The sequence below is a fragment of the Neomonachus schauinslandi genome, chromosome 6, assembly GCF_002201575.2.
Source record: "Neomonachus schauinslandi chromosome 6, ASM220157v2, whole genome shotgun sequence".
NCBI lineage: Eukaryota > Metazoa > Chordata > Mammalia > Carnivora > Phocidae > Neomonachus > Neomonachus schauinslandi.
The window spans coordinates 142959580-142980807 of record NC_058408.1 but is presented as its reverse complement, the minus strand read 5'-3'; the positions used below and the strand labels follow the sequence as shown (position 1 = coordinate 142980807).

The following is a 21228-nucleotide window of genomic DNA, read 5'->3' as shown; positions in this document are numbered from 1 at the left end:
TTCAAAGACAAAGCTCAACTCCTCAAATCCTTCACAATACAATTCTTTAAGCCCACCTCTCTCAACTCTCAAGACCCCTTCGCCATGCCTTCCCCTCTCCTCCCTCCCCAAATAACTATATACTTTAACCCTGGATCCTGGTCTCTGCGCCCTTTTGCTACTCCCACGGACTCTTAAGGGGTTCAACTTCCTTGCCATGGAGTCTATGAAGCTTTCCAGGTTCAAATCCCCCTCCCCCTCAGTACATGTTGGCAGAGCCAACTCTTAAGGCACTGTTTAACTGGGACCTTTAAGGTCGGGCAACAGGCTGAAAAATCTTTATCACCACCCTTCACTAGGAGGGGGTACAAACTCAAGATGCTGGGGGGAGGGGATGTAAGCGCACCATGAACTGTTGTGTGTGGGGGGGGGAATTCTACAGGGTTACAGAAGCAGTTTGAAAACGGCTCCCTCCATTCTCAAGCAAGACTTCATTTCCCGTCTACATGATGGATATCTGCAAACACAACCTTAAGTCTGCACGTCTCAGCCCAAAGATTTTTTCCACTCCAAGAATTAAATAAGGGGTTGGAGGGCATTATCACTGCACCTTACACTGACTCGATGAGTCATTTTAATGGAGGACTGCTCTACTTACCATCTTATCCGACGAGATAACGGACGGGGAAACCTTTGAAACTTACAAAGCAATCTACAAGCAGCCTACCTAGGCCAGCAATACCTATTTGCGGGAAAACACGCCCAAAAGACAAGGCCAGACCTTAGGAAGCCCGCCGGGACCCAGCGAGAGCAGCTCCCAGCTCAGCCCGGACCCGACGTCCACCATAGCCCCTCCAGCCCGTCGCGCGGGTCGGCGGTTGACGACCACGGGTCGGCTGTTTTGATGAATAGGGGACGGCTCGAAAAGCCTGCTGACTCCGACACCACGCGGAGCCAAAGCAGGGATTCAGACGCAATTAAAGAAACCGCTCTCAGGCTGGACGGAGGCGGAGCGGTAGCACAAGCTGAGCCAACTGAAGAGCCTTAAAATGCTCCGAGCAGTCCTAGGACAGCCCCCAGCGCGAGGCACTCTGGGACTTGTAGTTTACTTCCCGGTCAGCGTTTTTTCCGTCCCGTCTCCCCGCCTTTCAACGTCGCTTTTATTCTCTGCTTCTCCTTCCAGCACGCCGACTTCCTGGTGGCCGCACGTCCTCACGTATGACTACACTACCCAGAAGTCTCTTCTTCGCGACCCGGCGCGTCGCGGGCGCCGGCCGTCTCCTGTGGACTACAGTTCCCAGAAGTCCTCTGGAGAAGTGCTTCCCTCTCTCATTTCCAGGACCACAATTCCCAGAACCTTCAGCTTCACGGCGGTTCCCTTTTCACTCGATCTCTTCTTGAACTGGCTGGGCTTCAGCCGGCCAGCAGGCACTCAGCGACGACGTGATTCGTCGGGACTGGGCACAGGGTTTCCTTAGCGGCCTGTTTTTCTCCCCACTTAGTTATTCCCTTTACAGGCCGTCGCGGCTGGCCTGAGCGGTGACCTGGCGGGCCGCGCCTGCGCTCTGCCCCGTTTCCTGCCTGGCTGGTGGCGGTGGCCATTTTGTTCATCCTCCTCCTCCTCCTGCTCCTCCTGGTTGGAGCGCAGTGTCCGGAGCGGGCTGGGGGGAGAGAGCCCGAGAGCAGGGTTCGGTGGCTTTTCCTCTGTCCCCAGCTGGTGCCCGGAGCCCCCCTCCCCTTCCTCCCCACCCCCTCCCCTCCCCAGCCCTGCCCTCCCCCTTGTCCCGGGATCGCTCCGTCGCACCCACCATGATGGAAGACGACGGGCAGCCCCGGACTCTGTGAGTACCCGAGACGGGGGCTGCCAGGCGCCGAGAGGCCCGGGCACCGCGGGACGCTGAGGGAGGGAGCAGGAGAGCGGGGCCGAAGCTGGGACTTACGGCGGCTCCCTGGCCGGGGTGGCGGACGCGGAGTGCATTTCTCTTCTGTCCCCTTTTCCTTGGGAAGGAAGCCCTCCCTTCCCCCAAACACAGTCACTTCCTGGGGTCTGGGGTTTGTTTCGACCTTTTCCTCTCGCGCCCTTCTTTGCACACCCTCCCTAGGCCGGCTTTCTGCACGGCTGGGGCTGTCAGGCCCGGGAGAGCTCCTGCTCCCCCTCTGCTGTGGGGGCCCTGGACTGGGCCGGGAGCTGCCGGTCCCCACGGGGGCAGGGCCTGGGTGGGGGTGGGACTGGGGGTGGGACCGCAGCCTCGTGCCCCGCGGGCCCCGAGGAATTAGCGCTCTCGCTCTGCAAGTCCCCAGCTCCATCGCTCCCAGCTCTTTTCCCAAGCTAAGCTCTCCGAGGAAACTGGACACTCTTCCTCCACTCAAGCCCCTTCTCTCTTTCTGTCCCACGTGCCCCCGCCCACGCTGTCAGAGACACTCGCCAAGCGCCCGCTACTTTTGAAGTGCAAAAGGGATGCCTCTTGCCGCCGGAGCATCTTTCCCTTCTTGGAAGTTTACTTTGAGCGCTACCTACGCTAAACTGACAACCAGTTGTTAAACTGCTTTTGCTCTTTTGGTGTTACCTCCTCCTAATCTGTTTGTGCTTTGAGACCTTCAGAATTGGATAAAGTGATGTCTGTTCACTATTCGATGTGTCTTCTGAGCACCTTTTCTTCCATCTTGCTGTTGCTTTTTACCTGAAGCCCGATCTAATGAATGAATTTCCATCTTCCAACCGCTTATTCAAGTTTTCCTTTCTTTCCTAATGAAGAGTGATGACTCAGCATTTGCATTCCTTTCCAGATAGTGTGGCACTCCTTTCTTTTTCCTGCATTTTTAAAAAAAGTCTGAGTAACTTCTCATTAAATGTTTAAGTTGGCCCCCCTCGGTTTTCCTAGCCTTTGGAAGCTCAGCACACCTACCTCGAGTACGGGGAGTCAGATCGCTGCTTTGTTTTCTCTTGCCTCTGCCTGGTATTGATATGATCATAGGCCACTTGGCTCTGCTATCTGTTGGAAATTACTTTTTGGGGAATAGATGAAGGTGGATGGGTACTCAGGAAGTTTGACTAGCTTCTCATCTCTTCTACCAAAGAAAGTCCGCTCAGTAAAGAAGATAGATACCTATTTACAATATTGATACAGGTTTGGTTTTTTTGTTTCGTTTTGGGGAGGGTGGGGGGTGGGCTTGCACTCTTTGTATCCCTATTTTTCTAATGTCTCACTAAAGTATTTGCCATCCTGTTTGGAGAATTTGAGGCCAACTTAAGCACATCAAATGTTTCAGTGAAAAGTCTGTTTTGGAGAATTTTTATATTTTGTGCTGTCTCCCATTACTAACTTTTTTTTCCCCGAAAAGAGAGAATTGGGACAATTTGAAATTTGCCCTTTAAGATCTGTTGAAGCCAAGGCTTGATAGTTAGCCATGTGTGCTTTGATGGAAGCATCTGGGAAAGTTGAATTTAGTGCCTAGCTAGCATGTATTTAACAAAGATAAAAGTTACATTGTATCTAAACATCTGAAATGTCATCATTGCATCATAAAAGCTACTGAATAATTGGTAAATTCTCATGGTACCTTTCTCATTAATTGTATTTGTTCCTTAAGAAGAGGAATTACTGGTTTTGTCGGGCTAAATAATACGCCATTTCACTACCTTTAATTCATATAACTATCTTTGCATTTGCCTTATCTTTATCTCCATCAGACCTTCGACCCTTCTCCAGTAGACTAATGAGCTAACTTTGTCACTTATTTCTTAACCTCTACTTTCTCCAATCTCCTGTTCTTTCTCTGAAATACACTTAAGTTGTCTACGTTTACAGTTGTCTAAGAATGTGACATGTGTACATGTGAGTAAAGAAACATCTTGAGCTTAGTTGTACCTGTATGTCAGTACATGTTTACTATTCTGTCTTCCTTTTTCCTTCTCCCACTCTTCTCTATGGGAAGGGTTTTTTTTTAGACAAGGACTGCTACATCTTCCTAGGTCTTACCCCTGCAGCACTTAGTTCACTGCCTGGAAGACAAGAGGTACTCAAATATTTTACAATGATTATACTTCTTTTCATTGAATTAGTATTAAGTTTGTTTTTTTTAAGTCCTGATTAATGTAAAATTATGAGCAGACATGACTGTCGTACATGGTGTGGTCTGTTGATTTTTTATATATTTTTTTAAAACCTTCGAATGTGGAATTTTGAGATAAAAGCAAATGTTTCAGAATTGGGATTTCTTGGTCAGATTTTAATTAAAATAATGCATAGTATAGTTTTTTCTAAGCGTTCATTTTACATAATTCCCCTCAAAGGGTTCTTTTAGGTATAAGTAACATGACAAAAACTTTGAACATGACTTTAGAGGTTGACATCTAGTAGGGTTTTATTTTGTTTATGGAGATCCTTTTATTTTACATTGTGATCTGTGGGTTAGGTTTTCACGTGGCTAGTATGTTTTAAAAGAATGTACTCTTAACAAAGCTTATCTTAAACTGTTTCCTTAAAATGCCTGTGTGTTACTAGTGAGGTTTTTTTCCTGCAGACACACACAAGCTAAGACATATGGTTCTATCATCAGAAAACAATATGGTGTTTATAGCCTAGGTAGGTCTTTAAATATTCATTACCTACAGTATTACTAATTTATTTGATGGTATTTAAAGTGGTATAGAATTGCTTTGATGTTGAGCCTAAAGTTTATTTATCCTTTAAAGGTCTGTTTTCTGATGTTCTTCGTTCTTATTTGACATTTATTTTGGGGTAATATGTATTCAATAACTTGTGATCTAAAAAAAACAAACGAGATCATGCTGTGTAATCTGGTGTTGGAACTAAACTGCCTGACACCGACCTTGTGGGACCCACATTTCAAACTTGTGGGTAGCTTTTGAGAGCAGAGATTTGATCCATGGTATATCTGAATCTATAATACAACATTAAATTATGGTGGTGTTCTGTTGTAGTTTAATTAACTTTCTTAATTTATCTGATGCCTCAAAATGAGTAGGAATTTGGATCTGGGATTACACCATGTTATGCAATGCCATCCTTTAAGGCTGTTCTTTCTTTCTGATCGAGGCTGTCAAAAGGAGGAAATAAAGCAGTGATTTAGAATATAATCTGAACATCGGAGGGCAATAGCAGAAGAAACTGTTAGATCCTGTTATAAAATTGACTAGCTATATGATGGATTTGGCTATATTGTGGCTGTAATTAAGCACCTCGGCCAACTTAATCATATTCTCTGTTTCTTTAAAATGTGTGTGTATGTGTGTCGATATCCCTTATGTAGGTGGTCAATTCACTTACACCCACCCTGTATCTTTCCTCCACCTTGCCTCCTTCGTAAAATGAAATACTGACAAATTGATCAGTTCATTGGAGGCCCATTGAAGGATATTGTTATAAAATCTCCTCTTACATAGGAACTCGTCAAGAACAAAAGCAAAAATGTGACTTAATGGAAATTTAGCCATAGTATCTTGTGCAAAAGTGCATGTAATTAATTTCAACCTTGGTAGGGCTATTCTTTTGAGTGAGAGTACATTGTGTTGAAAAAGCTTGATTAGTCTTCCAAAAGGCATGATGTTCCTAACTTAAAATTCTGCCCAGTTGGACATAGGAAGTAGTTTGGCAATGTGAACTTTTGCCTACTGTGAAACTGCCAAGTTTCTAGTCTCAAATTGGATTTTAACCCTTACGCTAGGGATAAAAGCATCATTTTCCATTTTTAATGCTTTAGTTCCTACAGTTCCTGTTCATAGAAGACAAAATAGACCTAAGGTATGCCTTTTTTTTCCTTGAGTAAAAAATTGTTTTAGAATTTCCTAAGTGTTTACTCTTTGAATTGACCTCTTAATACAAGAATTTGAGCTATTTGTCTTTTTCTGCTATTTTGTATGTTCTTCAAGTAGAAATTTTATACTTAAGCACTTGGAACTTTAGAATATATTGACTACTTCAGAAGAGAAAGAGTGAAGCATAGACACTATAATTTAGAAAGAGAAAATACACTTCAGGGTACTGCCAAGAGATGATGTTCTTTCCAGGTCAGGTGTTGAACATCTTCCTTAAATATTTTTGTTAGTATTTATTTTGGGACATAATTTTATGGTAATGTAAGGTACTTAAGCTGTGCCGTACAGTATTTTTAAAGCTATAAGAAGTTTCTCTATTGAATATTATGAAGGATGGAGACACATGCAAGTGAATGAATTACTGAACTCGAGTAAAGGAAAAGGCAGTCAGATTTGGGTAACATTTAGGTGAAATTATATGGTGAATTATATCCTTTTTATCCTGGTAAATTAAGATAGCTCTGTGTGTTGTTATGGAAGGCCTTTTTTATATTAGCTTTGGAACTTAGTTTGCTGCTTTACCACTGAACTTTTAGTGGAGATATTTGAAAAATAGGAAACCTTAAAACTGGATTTTTGTATTTCATGACATTCTAAACTTAGATTACCATTTTGCTCTTTGGCATCAGTGCTTGAAATGTAAATTACTTTATCTAAATGTGCCTCTAGAAATTCTCCCAAAATGTATAGCTCACTCAAAAAAGGTTGACTTGGAATAAAGGTCCTATTAAACAGTAACAACTTTAATTGTGACTGTTAGATGTGGAAGGTAATTAATGCCCATGCAGTTTTTTTCTGAACAAATCAATGTTTAAACAGTAATGCAAATTTAAAACTATTTATTTAAATTTTATTATATAGAAGTGGTGTTCTATTTTGACTTTGTTATTAGTGTCAATACGTGAAAATCAGTTTATCCATTCCTCTTCTGTTCTCTTAGAGGTGAGCTAACTAGCACTTTAGGCTAAATGAATATAACATTTAGGAGCCCAAGGTCACTTGTTCATTTACTTTATAGACAGTTCTACCTTGTACAAAAAGAAATTTTTCCCTGGATACAGGCTCACAAATCCCTCTGAGTTAAAAAGGGACAGGCAGTTGTCTGGCGAGCTTATAATCCTATAACCTTTTGCTACTGCTGGAAAAAGTGTGTCATTCTGTGGCCTACCGATGGGTCTGCTCTACTTTAATTATACGAAAAAGATGGACTGTTTGTCACTGGTTTAGTCTTCTATTTAAGTAACGTTGGACTTAGGGTTCAGTTTTAGTACTATGTAGATATTAGTACCCATTGCAATGAAATTCTTAGCTGAACTGGGAAATTGCTACTCATTCTTCATCAGATAATTTTTTTACACTTTACCTTTCTTGGTTTATTTTTCCCTTTCAGAATGTTCCAGCTTAAAGCAGTTATGTATTTAATATGGGAACCATAGATGCAAGGCTTATTTTGGTCTCAGTACTCAGTTTCCAGATGTTATATGTTATCATTAGGAAAAGAAAACTTACGTCTTTTTAATTTCCAGGAGAAGCTATGTTAAATTTTATAAATATTGTTTGGTTCATGAGGTTGTTCACAACAAATGTGAGTTTTAGGAATTATACACTGAGTACCAGAAAGACTTAAAAGTTTGGCAGTTTATTAAGCTAAATTAATATAAATCCATGGGACAAGAGAAACCAGGTGGTCATTTCTGGGTGGTGGTGTTCTTCTCTTTTGAGTTTATCTGTATTCTGAATTTCTTAATACAGAATATATATAGTCAATATGTAATTTAAAAAAATAATTCCAAATCTTTAAATAGGCATAGTGAAAAGCATACCTAGATTTGTCTTAAATTTTCTCTGAAATTCTGAAGACATCCTTGTATTTGCTTTTTTATCTATATAATGATGTATTTTGTTGATTCTGATGTATTTTAGACTAGGAAATTTTATTATTTTGCCCTGCGTTCCTAAAACAAAACAATGAAGATATATCATCAATAAATCTTGTTTAGCAAGACAAAACAAAAGCTTCCAATCTCTGTGTGTTTTGCTAACTATACTCTTATTCTCTTCTTTATTCATGTAATTGTTTTTGTTGGGGGTCTAAGATAAACTCGCCTTATGTCTAATGTCTATTGATCAGGTGTTATAATTAATCAGTATTTTTGGTGGTATTCGTGTGTGTGTCACACACACACTATTTTGAATTGTGTTTTACATCCAGAAATTATAGTTATCTGGAGGTTGGTTTAAATTTTATTATTTTTATTCTAATAAATAAGATGAGGCAGTGATATGTAGGATACAGAATAATAATAATGCTTTTGGGGCATGCAAGGTCACATTGATTTCTTCTTTATCACAAATGTTTGAAGTGTTACTTTAGTGGCCTAATTTAGTACCTAAGAACACTTGCTGCTTTCCTAAATAAGGGTTAATTTTACTTGCATAGGATTAGGCTTAATTGGAAAAAATTTTATTGAAGACAGAGGAAGTTAAAATGAAATAAAAGGTACTTAAGTGGTAATACATTAGAGCCAGAGCTGAAGGGAAATTGCTGATAATGTATTCTTTTTCTTCTTGAACAGATACGTAGGTAATCTCTCCAGAGATGTGACAGAAGTCCTTATACTTCAGTTATTCAGTCAGATTGGACCCTGTAAAAGCTGTAAAATGATAACAGAGGTAAGATCTTCCCAGTTCCATGTGCTGACAGCGTGATGTTCAATGTTGTGAGATACATGAGTTGATTAGTATCATTTTAAGATATCATTTTATGCCTCAAGTTATTCTGATGGAGAGATTCATGTTTGTTGTGTTGACTTACTGATTTGGCAGATAGACTAGGTTTGGAACGGAGTTTTATTTGAGAGGACAAAGTTTGTGTTCTGTTACTCTCACATGGTCATTCTTCAGGATATAGTTACCTTCAAGTGATTCTGCTTGTAAAAAATTGTTAGCGCTTATCTCAGAGTGTTGAAAAACTATATAATATTTCATACAATTCTAATAAGAATGTTCCTGATTCAGATGATAAACATTTAAAGTTTAGGAATTGGTGTAGTAAAAGAACATTAGGTTCTTACGTGCATAGTGTAGCACCATGCACCTTGTGTACCTCTAATAAATGCTAATAACAGCAGCTCTACATAGACTGGACTTAAATTGGTAGGGCAATCATTTTATTTTCCTTTTTGCAAAGGAAACTTTCTCTTTATACTCTCCAAACATTTTATAAAGAAGAAATCAGTGTAACCTTGCATGCCCCTTTATACTCTCCTATACAAGCCCAAAGATTTGTTTCAGTTCGTTCTCTTCTTCCTTTTTCTTTATTCATCCACGCACTTCTTAGACTTTACTATGTACCAGCTGTTCCTGTAAGTGCTAGAGATACACTGCTGAATAAGACAGTTCTTAGCACCGTAGAATTCTACAGCCTAATGAGGGAGACAGAGGAGTTAACAGGCACAAATGACAGAGGATGATAAGTGCCGTGGAAGCAGGCAGCGTCAAGTGCTATGGGAGCACAGAGGTCCAGGACCGTCTCGGGTCAGGGGAGGCTTTATTGCAGGAGTCAGCGTCTAGGCTGAAACTGAAGGAGAGTAGTGGAATCTGAGGAAGAAGGGATCCCAGAAGAGAGAAGAATGTTGATCCAGTCTGGTAGACAGAGTGAGCAGGAGTGCCCATGAGAGGAAGTGGGAAGGTAGAGACCATAGTGCGGTTGGTGTTCCGAATGGGATTAATCATAAAAGATGCCAGGATATGAGGCACCAGTGTCCGGCAGGGGCCGGAGCTGTGCTAAGGAGTTTGTGTTATACCCTGCGAGGGGAACCATGAAAAACCCATAAAGCAAATTGGCCTTTTGATCTTCTTTTCTAACTAAGAATAGTCCTTATTCTGTTCCAGTACCTCTTCTTTCCTTCCTCTCTGATTATTCATTGATTCATTCTTTCATTCATCAAAAATTTACTTTGTGCTAGGCACTCTTGAGAGCTCTGAGGACATAGTGGAGAGCGAAAGGGAGGAGACTCCCCGTGAGTTTACATACTATTGAGAATATTGTTAACAAACAGACAAGATAATTGCAGATAGGGATAAGAGCTATGGAGAGAATAAAGCAGCTCTATGATGGGGATTGGAGGGTTGGTGTTTATATAGGTTGGGTGTTGAGGGGAAAATGTCACCTCTTTGATCTGAGACAGGAATAACAAGATGGCGCCATCTATGTTAAGAGTTGGAGGCAGAGGGAATGGCATATACAAAGGCTGTTGAGTTGGTAATGAGCTTGGTGAGTTCATGGAACCAAAGACCAGGATGGCTGGAGCCTGGGGAGAGGAGGGAAGTGGTGGAAAATGAGTGTAAAGAGGCAGGCAGGCAGGGTTCAGAATCACCTAGGGAAGTGTGGGTCCTGACACACAGTTTGGATTTTACTCTGGTTGTGGTGGGAGTTTTAAGCAGAGTAATAAGGCACTCTCTGATTTGCATTTTTGAGATTATTTGGAGACTGTTGTGGAGAATGGATTGTAGGGGGCAGGAATGGAAGGAAGGAAAGCAGCTGGGTTTATTTTACTAGTCTAGGTAAGAGATGATGGGGGCTTGTTTTTTAGATTGGTAGGTGGCGAGAGAGAAATAGGTAAGTTTGGGATATAATTTAGAGGTGGAATCCATAGGACTGGATTGGTGGGGGACATAAGGGAAAGGAAGACATCAGGAAAGACGCAGAGATTCTTGTTTGTAGTTGTATAGATGGTAATGCTGTTTATTCGCTCAAATGGGCATGACCAAGGGAGGTGTGGGATGGATGGGGGGAGTGCTGGGAATTAGGAGTTCTGTTTTGGCAGTGTTAAACCTAAGGTGTGCATTAGACATCCAAAGGAACATTATATGTAAGTAGTTGGATAAACTGAGAGACGAGTGCTGATGATAGCAGCTTGCAGTGGTGTTTGAACCTATGGGACTAGATGAGATCTAGTTCCTTGATCTAAAGAGAGTGCTGATAGAGAGGAGTAGAGTGGTCTAGGTCTAAGCCCTGGAGCATCTCAACACTTAGGGTGACGTTTAGAGTTTGAATTAAGGGGGAAGAACTGCCTTCTCAAAGATCCTCCACTGAGAAAACCAGAAAACCAAGAGGCTGTGTGGAATCTAAAATGGAGTATTTAAAGGAGGGGAGGAGTCGTTAGCTGTTTTGAATTCTGCTTGAAAGTCAAGGTGAGGACAGAAAAGAGATCACAGAGGTGGCAGAGGGGTCAATGGTGAGCTCAACACAAAGTTTCAGTGGCCTGGTTGGGTAGGAAGCCAACTGGAGTGGGTTCAGGAGAGAATGGGATGTGAGAAAGTGGAGGGAGTTCTCTAGAAAATTTTTGAGGAACATTTGATAAAGATTTATTTTAATAGTATTCTTTTTAAAACTTGTGTGCACAATCAGCCATTTGTGGGGAGAAGGATTTGAAATGAATTTGTAAAATTTATCCATATTCTACAACTCCTACATTCAAACTTGTATATAGCTGTAAAATCTCATATTTCTCTGTCTTGACATTTATGTCACCCAACAAAAATTGGTAACAATAATTATTACGGTTAAGCACATGGTTGATGTTTAGAGTGTCTCTTGGTGGCATAAATGGGAAGCTTCCAAAGAGTATGAACTCTAGTACAGAATATCTAGGTGTTTATTTTCCTTTCCATAAATTCCATTTCAGTATATGAAAAATGCTTTTTTCCCTTAGTTTTGTGATTTTTTACTTTAGATAATTGTTTATCTTAGATTCTAGCTTTCTCTGTATACTATAATGTTATGTTACCGATTTTAAGGCTAAAAAATTCTCAGTGGTGTCTTACATGAAATGCGGTGTGATATGAATGTGTGTGTGCGTGTGTGTGCGCACATATGTTCATACATTGAATGGGGTTGGCCTCTTACTATTAGGTAAACTTGAAGTCAGTCTGCATGAGTTAGGGTAGTTTACTAAAGCCGATTGTTACCATGGATCTGCCATTGGACCCCTGTATGTCTTGCTATAATTACCAGTGTTTTCTGTACAGACCATCAGGGCAGAAGAGATAGGAGTAAAATGAAAAATGGACTAGCATAGTTTTAGCTTGCTCTTTACCTTTAAATCCTTTCTACAGATGAATATCATTGGTAAATGTTAACTCTTTCACAAGAGGAATTTAAGTGCATGTTTTTCTTTGGAATCTTTTCTCCATTTCCTTTCTATATCTCTTAAGAACAGAGTTCACATGGCTACAGTAGGATTTTGTATGAGAGCCCATAGTTTTCTTGTCAGTATTAATGATCACACTTTTTTTCCCTCAAGGAAATGCCTTCTGGTTGCCTCGCCACTATTGTTTTAGACGTCTTATTTTGGATTTTTCTTCTAAAACTTTCCTGGAATGAAAAACAGTGGTTGTTGAAAAGATCTTTATTTTATCTGGTATTTTGTACCCCTTGTAAGTGCAACTAGCATTCCACATTTTAAAATAGTACTATTTTTTTTAGGGCATTTTACACTGAAAAGTGATGAATGCTTTTAGCCTTATGCAAAAAATGTATTTGTACGGTTGCGTAGCTCTTCAGTGCAGGTTGGAGTTTTATAAAATTCATTTCCGTTTTGGTTGTTAGATTATAAAGTTGCTATAACTTAGGTCGTACTTTCTAATTGTCTTTATAAATGTCTATTTGCCACCTCCTGTCAAGTATAGTATTGTAGAATATATTTAATAAAGATTTCTTATATTGGTTTTTTTGTGATATAAAATTGTAGCTTTGTTTTGGAATATTTTATTCAGACATATTTTCAGATGTTCTTTTCTTGATTTCTAGCATATTTTTCTGGTCTTTGAAGACTAAATTCAAAGTATATAGAATCTCCTGTTCATTAGGATAGCTTGAAAGATGGGGAATTCATTTCAACAGCTGGTTATAAATTTGAAAATTTTCTGTTTTTATTCTCATTCCTTATCCAGAAAAGGAGTACATAATCTCATCTCCTCCTATGCAGTACTCATCCTAGTTTCAATCATAAATAAAGTTTGTAAAGTTGGTTCATTTCTGTATTTTTTTTTTTTTTGTCATGGGATATAGTTTATGAAGGGTTATGAGGCATAAATAGAATTCATCCTTTTGAAAATAATGTTGGGAGAGAGAAGAGCAGTGGTAAGGAGTGGTCCTTAAGGTTTTGTTTGGTCTAATATAAATTTCTATTTTATATTTAACATATTTCACCAGAATTCTGTATTTTATTTTGCTTTTAATACTGATAGTCGTGATTCTATACTGCTGTGATGGTTCTATTTGAGTACAACAGTATTCTGAGCTGCAAAGTCAGGTGTAGCTGTAAATCTTATTTTTGTAAGTGTTAGGCTTTCATAAGCTTATGCAATCTCACCTTGTACATTCCTAGCTGTCAGTAATGTTTTTTCCTGGATTTTCTTCTCAGCAACCCGATAGCAGAAGGGTCAACTCTTCTGTTGGATTTTCTGTTTTGCAGCATACAAGCAATGACCCATATTGCTTTGTGGAATTTTATGAACACAGAGATGCAGCTGCTGCATTAGCTGCTATGAATGGGAGAAAAATTTTGGGAAAGGTAAGATAATACAATGATGGCACCTCATGAGTATATATTTTTGCATGTCGAATTAGCTTGTGTGTGGTTTTTCTTTTAGCTTGTATTCTTTTTAGCAAGTTTTTAAACAAATATTCAGCTCTGCTGAGTGATGGTTTTGCTTTATTCAGCCTAGTGTTTTTACAAAAATTATCCTGTTTGATAAATGATTTAATAAGTGGTAAGTGTTATGGTTCATAATGACATGCCTAATAATTGTATTAAATATAATCTTTATTTTTAGGAGGTCAAAGTAAACTGGGCAACAACACCAAGTAGCCAGAAAAAAGATACTTCCAGTAAGTACTCCTGCTGCATTTTACTGTGGAAGAGTTCTGAAATTATCCTGGCAGCGCTACGAGCTTAAATAGGGTTTTTCTTCCCTTAGTGTTGCCTGAAAGGGCTTATTAGTAGCTGGCTTTTTAAGTATTTGATGACCAAATGCTTTGATTTCAGATCACTTCCATGTGTTTGTTGGGGATTTGAGTCCAGAAATTACAACAGAAGATATCAAATCAGCATTTGCCCCCTTTGGTAAAATATCGTAAGTATCATAATCAATACTGTACTCAGTAGTGATAGGCAAAATTGTATGATATGATTAACTTGTACTGGAATTAAGATTTTCTTTCCCTAGTTAGTGTGATTTTTTGTTTGTTTGTTGGTTTGTTTTGTTTTTTGATTAGTAGATGTTGTTGAAAATGTTAATGTCATTTCAATGTTTTGGGGTCTTGTTTTCATCTAATCCTGTGTATAATATGTGAAAATTTTTTAAGTGATTCGTTTGTTATCTTTGAAGCATATGTTTGGGTGGTACAGCCTATAAAAAAATCCAACTTTCTGTCAAATGTTTTCAAAATTTGGTGGTTAACCAAAAGTGAATGTGATGTATACTGTGTATTAAACTTTCATAGGAAGAGTTTATAAATTGGGAAAAGTAGGTAAATCCTTGGGTATATTGCGGTTAAATTAGAAATGTACATGTTTAATTATAATGATAAATGTGTTTTGATATTTTAGCTGAAAAGTAGTACTATTATAATCCTAAAATGTTTTGTTGTCTGAGCCATAAATGTGGAATTAATTAGTGGATGTTTTTTTGTTACTGGTATTTGATTCTGCTAGTTAGGGCCCAAATGTGGTTTGATTTTTAACAAAGTTTATGCTCAAATCTCATTGTATGTTATTGTGATAAAATATATTGGAAAATTAAAAGTGGTTTTATGAGTTCTATAAAATGTTTATCACAATATATCTTTCTGATTAAAATCCGTATATTTTATGTACTTCCTGTAGATTTAAATGAAACGTTGTAGTACTACTTTACAGGAATATGTTTCACCTAAGAACAACATTTTTCTGTATACAATTTGTTGTTCTGTAGATTTATTTGAAAGAAAGATTTAATTATTAATTTTCTATTTTGATACTTGCTTTGCTTTTTAATCTTTAAATGTGGTAAGTAGTACTGTTTTAAAAATCAGTATAAAAAATAATACAGGTTGCTGTTTTTCAATCTTTATTTATACCTGAGACCTGCAGTTTTTCTAAAGTCCAAGTCACAATTAAAAGTAATAGCATTCTGGTTATTTTGCAGAATTGCTCATAAGAATGGACAGGATCTTGAAGGCTAACTGCAAGGAACTGTGCACACTGGAACTCAGTTGTAGATTTTTTTCTCATTTCTATTTATTCTTATTATACATTATTTATATATACATATTTTAGTATTTACATTTTAACATTCTATATTCAGTGGAGTTCTATATTTCCAATCATTTTAACTTACTCACTAAAATTTCTGTGTAAATTTGTTGTTTTCGTACTGGTGTGCTTAGCATTGTTGTTAGTTTTTTATTCTCCTTTCTTAAATTTCTGAAAATGTCAATTTTTCAAAATTTACAGCTGCCCAAACTCCAAAATGATGGTAGAGAATTGACCAAGAAAAATAAAGAAATCTGTTAACAGGCCATGTATGCCTTTTTAATTCCTATTTTTACCTCTTTTTCAATTTTTTAATATTTCATATATTTTGTATCACTAGGCAGAAGACATTTAACTATTTAGAGATTGCATGGTAAAGTAGTTAGCATTGTTACAGTAATTTATAGAACCAGTAAACCTTAGAGGACACTAGCCAATAGAATATTAGAAAAGGAAACTATTGTTCCTATTAATCTTCAAATTTGAGCATTTAGTTTAGAAAGTGCAGGCTATTTGATTAGGTTGCATGTTTATTACATGTTTTTGTCCTACTGCTTTTTTCTAACAGGTAAAGAAGCGTTAGGGAGAGTTCAGGAATGGCAGTAGTTAATTAGGGCTAACTGGAATTTTATTTAAAAAAATGCTCACAATACAGTGTGTGTGGTTCCTTTTAGTTTTTATTTTGAGGATGACTCTTACTTCCCTCATTTAGCTGTGCTTCTTTTCACAGGGATGCCCGAGTAGTTAAAGACATGGCAACTGGAAAATCCAAAGGCTATGGTTTTGTATCTTTTTATAACAAACTGGTATGTTCTTTTCAACTCAGGGTAAATTTAATACAAAATTTAGTTGTTAATCAGAATCTTGAATATTCTTAGATGTTGCCAACAACAGCTTTTATGTAATTTTGTGTGTTTTAATAGTAGAGTGTAATTGTTTTCTTGGAAATAAATTGCTGGAAAAAGATAGGCTGATTATAAGAAAGTATCATGGTTGCATTTATGCATTGGTGAAGGTAAGATGTTTTGGAAGTCAAACTCAAGATTAGCACATACGAACTAATCTCAGAATTTGGAGGGAAGTTAAATTATATTTAGTCTGAACCATGAAAATCTCAGTTTTAACTTTTAAATTATCATCCATACTTTTATAGCTAGGATATTAATGACTACACCAAATTACGTAAATGAAAGTTAAAACAATTCATCATGAGTTTTGCATGTATTCTTAGAGGTACCAAAATGTCTAAGCATTTGCATTAACTATAAGATTATAATAAAGTAGGCTTTGATAGTAGCATTTTAGACCAATTTTAGCGACTTAAATTATCTACATCTTATTGAAGTGGCAAGATAAAGGTTGGAGCTGTACTCTTTCTTTGCTTAGATTCATTGCAAATTCACATTAGTTGTGATAATTAAACTCATTTTTATTGGTAGCATTCTAAATCCTAATAGAGAAGTCTTCTGTCTTAAAATGAATTCTTAATCTTGTGTCACAATCCTGATCCATTGCTACTGGAATGTAGATTTTGGGGGTAGGTAATTTAGACCATAGTATTGGGAGTTTCCGTGTATCCTTCAGTAAAAGTTACATTTCAGATCAGCCATTAAATTAAGATACTTGTGGGATTCTTAACTTTCCCTCTTTTTGGTAATGAGTGGGGTTATAATTTTTTTCTTGCATATTTGAATTATGATCAATTTCCCTTGGTGCTTAAAGAAAAATAGTTTTGACATATCACTGGAGTTCAGATCATTTTTTGGTGATATTAGTTCAGTTTTGTTTATTTAGGATGCTTAGTGAATTCATTCCCGGTACTGGTAAGATTTATTGGATCCAGTGGTGCCAGCATTTTATTTCATTTTACTGAGTCTTACATGCCACAATTTTCTGTGTTTGTAATTGCTCTTTCTTTCTCTTTTTTCTCTGTAGGATGCAGAAAATGCAATTGTGCATATGGGAGGTCAGTGGTTGGGTGGTCGTCAGATCAGAACCAACTGGGCCACACGTAAACCACCTGCACCTAAAAGTACACAAGAAAGTAAGATACGTCTAGTGTGTATGTTGAAATTATGGATACGTCACAAAATCATCAAGTAGTGTAATCTTAATTTCTTAAAATTTAAATTTTATTAGCATTGTAAGGCTCATTTCATCTTGAAATTTAATTGTCTAATAATAATTTGGGCTTTGACAATTAGTATATTTGGAGTTGTGAACCAGTGATTTTATAGATCAAATCATGGCATCAAGAAAAAAAATGCTATTTTCTCCCCCATTGAGGTGTATCTTCATACATAGTAATCTGTTTTATACTACTGTATAATCAACGTTTTTCTTTTCTTTCTGCATGTAGATAACACTAAACAGTTGAGATTTGAAGATGTAGTAAACCAGTCAAGTCCAAAAAATTGTACTGTGTACTGTGGAGGAATTGCCTCTGGGTTAACAGGTACAACGTGTGGTTTTCTCCTCCCCTTCTCTGAGGAGCTTTATCACTCTTCGTGTCAGTGTCATGAGCCTTAAGTATTTTGTGTGTTTTTGTTTCTCAGATCAGCTTATGAGACAGACTTTCTCACCATTTGGACAAATTATGGAAATAAGAGTTTTTCCAGAGAAAGGCTATTCATTTGTCAGGTAAAATTCGACCTACAGGTTACTCTTCTGTTTGACCCATTCCTTTCAGTTACATTATTTGATCCCCTCAGGTATCAGCCTTTGTTATTTTAGTAGTTCTTTGCAACATAGAACTTTAACCTACCTACATAATCTACTTTAGGAAAATACCAAGTTGACAGTTATAAACTGAGTTTCTGTTATTTGCTGTGTAAGTTCTTTTGAAAGAAAAAAAAAAAAAAGACAAAATCCTCTTATCTTCCCCTTTTAGATTTTCAACCCACGAAAGTGCTGCTCATGCCATTGTTTCGGTGAATGGCACTACAATTGAAGGACATGTTGTTAAATGCTATTGGGGTAAAGAATCTCCTGATATGACTAAAAACTTCCAACAGGTAATTCGATTTTTCACAGCACTTTTTAAGGTTTCCATCTTACATATCTACGTAGAAGCTTTAAAAACTCTGTAAAATAAACAGAAAATAAAGCATATAGCTGCTTTCAGTTTATTTTATTAATGCTTTTTCAAAAGTGATTATTTTGCGGTATTAACTGAATCTTAATACTTTCTTTCCACAGGTGTCACCACCCCAATAAACTTAGACAATGATAAATAACAGAGTCCTATTCACATAAGGGTGCTTACTTAGTTTTTCTCTTCCTTGTCTCCCACTTTCTTCAAATACTGTGTTTCTTACTTACTCCCTAAAACGGTAATTTGCTTTTTCCTAGGTCGACTATAGTCAGTGGGGGCAGTGGAGCCAGGTTTATGGAAACCCACAACAGTACGGACAGTATATGGCAAATGGGTGGCAAGTACCGCCGTATGGAGTATACGGGCAACCGTGGAACCAACAAGGATTTGGAGTAGAGTAAGTTGTTTGGGTTTTTCCAGTATAGAAACCGATACGGTTGTGACAAAAGAAATCATAAGTGTGTTTTTCTAGGGAGAATCTATTTAAAGTAAATTCATCAGGCTGTTCGACATTTTAAGTGTTACAGAAACCTTATGAAAAGTGATTTATAGTGCTAAAAATTTGCTCTTTATTACCTAGGTGAAGGGGAGGTTGGGGTAACATTCGGTGTGTCCTTCTATCTCTGTAAGCTGTTGGTAGAATTTCATTTACATTTCTAATCTGTCTTATCTCGTTTATTTTTGCATGGAAAAGGTCTTTGTCTAGATATGCTTAGAAATTTAATGATTTGTGTCTGTTGGCTTGTGTGAGAAGTCTAAGAGATTTATGTGGTACAAAGTAGCTTGCTTTTTTTCCTTTGTTCATAGAGTGGGTTGGTCCTTTCCACCTTTTCCCCCAGGCCAACCCAGATCTTTATTTTTACTGGTTCCTTCTTCCTTCTCTTTCCAACATGAATTTTGTGATTTTTAAATTTCTTATATTGATGTACTTACTATGTGTGCAATATATGATAGGTGATTCGTCATTTTTTAAAAATCAGTTTTGAGATGTTCTTCAGAGAAGTCATTGTGCTAAGTTGTGATTATATTAACAAAAATGTAAGACTAATGTTGGGATATGTATTCTACATGTATGGATGTGTCATTTATTTCTTTGCTCTTTGTTGTGGCTGTGTTGATTTCTTGTCTATTCTATGATGGGGCTCTGCTTGATTTTGGATAAATATATGGACAGTTTTTTCTTTGTGTTTGCTCAAGATTTTGTTGTTGTTTTTTTTTCCCCAAGTCAATCGCCTTCTGCTGCTTGGATGGGTGGATTTGGTGCTCAGCCTCCCCAAGGACAAGCTCCTCCCCCTGTAATACCTCCTCCTAACCAAGCTGGATATGGTATGGCAAGTTACCAAACACAGTGAGCTGGGACTCTAAACAAAATTGTAATTCATGATAGCTTCAGTTTCCTGTGACACTCTGAAGACATGAAAGTAGACATCGGAAAATGAAAATATTTATTTTAAAAATTGAAATGTTTGGAACCTTTAGCACAGCTTTGCTTTGGTGAAGGACACATGTCTTCTAGTTCTGCCTTTTTAAGTTTTTGTTCATGATGGATATGAACATGATTTTTCTTTGTGTACAAAAACTAAAATAAAGTCAATAAAGACAATTCTGACTACAAATTTTGATATAATAGGAGAAATGGGTAATACATTTTGATTCTTAGATACTATTCCATTTTTATCTTGCTGTTCAGTATTTTAACTCACTGTGTTTTTAAAAGAGCAAAAAAAGGGAGGATCGTGGAAAACTGGGAATCACATATAAGTTCATCCTGAACCTTGATACTCCCCTCCCCTCCCCTGAGGTGGACCACATTCGAAGTCAGCAGAAAAAAGTGTGATATTGAGAAGAAATTGCATGATTTTGGAGTCGCTTTGGAGGAAATACTTACTTTATGCCTAAAGAAACTGAAGCCAGACTGATAAAGAAATTTTACAAACTAAATAAGGAACAGCATTATCTGAGTTACTTGAGCGAATGTTGGTGGTCCACATTAAGACATGTTTTTAAAACTTTAAAAAGTGTTGATTATTAAAACTGTAGTAAATTACATTTCATTTTGGGGGGAAATTCCAAGTATGGTGTTTGTATTAAAGTCAGACAGTCATACTTGTGCTTTTACATGAAGTTTAAATGATATACATTGTAAATATTGAATAACTACAGTGTTCAAAAAGCATGCTTCAACATAGAAGTAGCAGCAATGTAATTATTTGAAGTAACACTTAACACACTCCACTGCATTGAATGCAGTGGATTGATAAGAATGTTTAAGACTGACACTTCCAAGGTTGGCTACTATGTAAAATTAAAATTATACGAATTACTATACAGAAAAAGCCTTAATTTTAATTTCATACAAATCTTTGATGCATTAGTACATTTTAAAATGTCATTGGAAATCAGATTTCTTTTTTTTTTTTTCTTTCTTTACATCACTTGGTATGTAAATACCTTGATTAAAACCTTGTAAACCTATTCCAAGGTTCCTATAAGTTGTATAGTACAAGTGTTTTTAAAAAAAATCTTGGGATGTTTTTTAAAATTAGATATATTTTGCCCAAGAATTTTTTTAACAAGATTGCTAAAACATCTTATTTAGACAGTTTGATGTACCAATTTATAATTGGATATTCAGCTTAAGTAGTACACAGAGTTGTGGCTTTTATTTTTATTTAACTTTTTTTCTTTGTGGGTAGTGTGCTTGGGATGACAAGCCTGATCAGAGGCTGAGTTGTATGTGTGCAGAGTTTGTAAATGAACCAATTGGGTAGGTGTAGAAGACTGAATTTTGCTTCTGAGGTATTTTTCAGGCTATGTGGATAAAACCTGCCTCAAATTTCTATCCTAACAAGAATGTAAAAGATAAAAATCCTATGTATTCGAATTCTGACAGCTAGAGGGTGCAAATGTTTAGGCAGTGTATTTAAAATGTTGCTTTGAGGTCTGGGCACCAAAATGAGAAAACCCTTACCAGTTAAGTAGTAAGATGCAATTAATACCCACAAAGTATTATT

General features: G+C 37.4%; 1 protein-coding gene across 7 annotated transcripts; it reads left to right on the top strand.

Annotated features, from left to right (window-relative positions):
- Positions 1–1283: 1283 nt before the first annotated feature.
- Positions 1284–19817, top strand: TIAL1 (TIA1 cytotoxic granule associated RNA binding protein like 1). Of its 7 annotated transcripts, none has more exons than XM_021699474.1 (12): positions 1284–1820; positions 8395–8491; positions 13300–13398; positions 13661–13715; positions 13873–13960; positions 15851–15926; positions 17056–17164; positions 17480–17575; positions 17676–17760; positions 18011–18134; positions 18472–18611; positions 19440–19817. In XM_021699474.1, the coding sequence occupies exons 1-12, from the start codon at positions 1789–1791 to the stop codon at positions 19564–19566; spliced, it is 1128 nt and encodes a 375-aa protein (XP_021555149.1). In that variant the 5' UTR covers positions 1284–1788; the 3' UTR covers positions 19567–19817. The 7 variants fall into 7 exon arrangements, with proteins under 7 accessions (XP_021555149.1, XP_021555148.1, XP_044772101.1 ...); XM_021699473.1 differs by having other exon boundaries at positions 13249–13398; XM_044916166.1 differs by having other exon boundaries at positions 8395–8505; positions 13308–13398.
- Positions 19818–21228: the final 1411 nt, after the last annotated feature.

Bases quoted from the DNA above. Each gene is read 5' to 3' on its own strand.
- TIAL1 (XM_021699473.1), top strand. From the start codon at position 1,789: ATGATGGAAGACGACGGGCAGCCCCGGACTCT. The intron at 17,576-17,675 runs GTACAACGTGTG...TTTGTTTCTCAG, and splicing joins AATTGCCTCTGGGTTAACAG to ATCAGCTTATGAGACAGACT. The intron at 17,761-18,010 runs GTAAAATTCGAC...TTCCCCTTTTAG, and splicing joins AAAGGCTATTCATTTGTCAG to ATTTTCAACCCACGAAAGTG.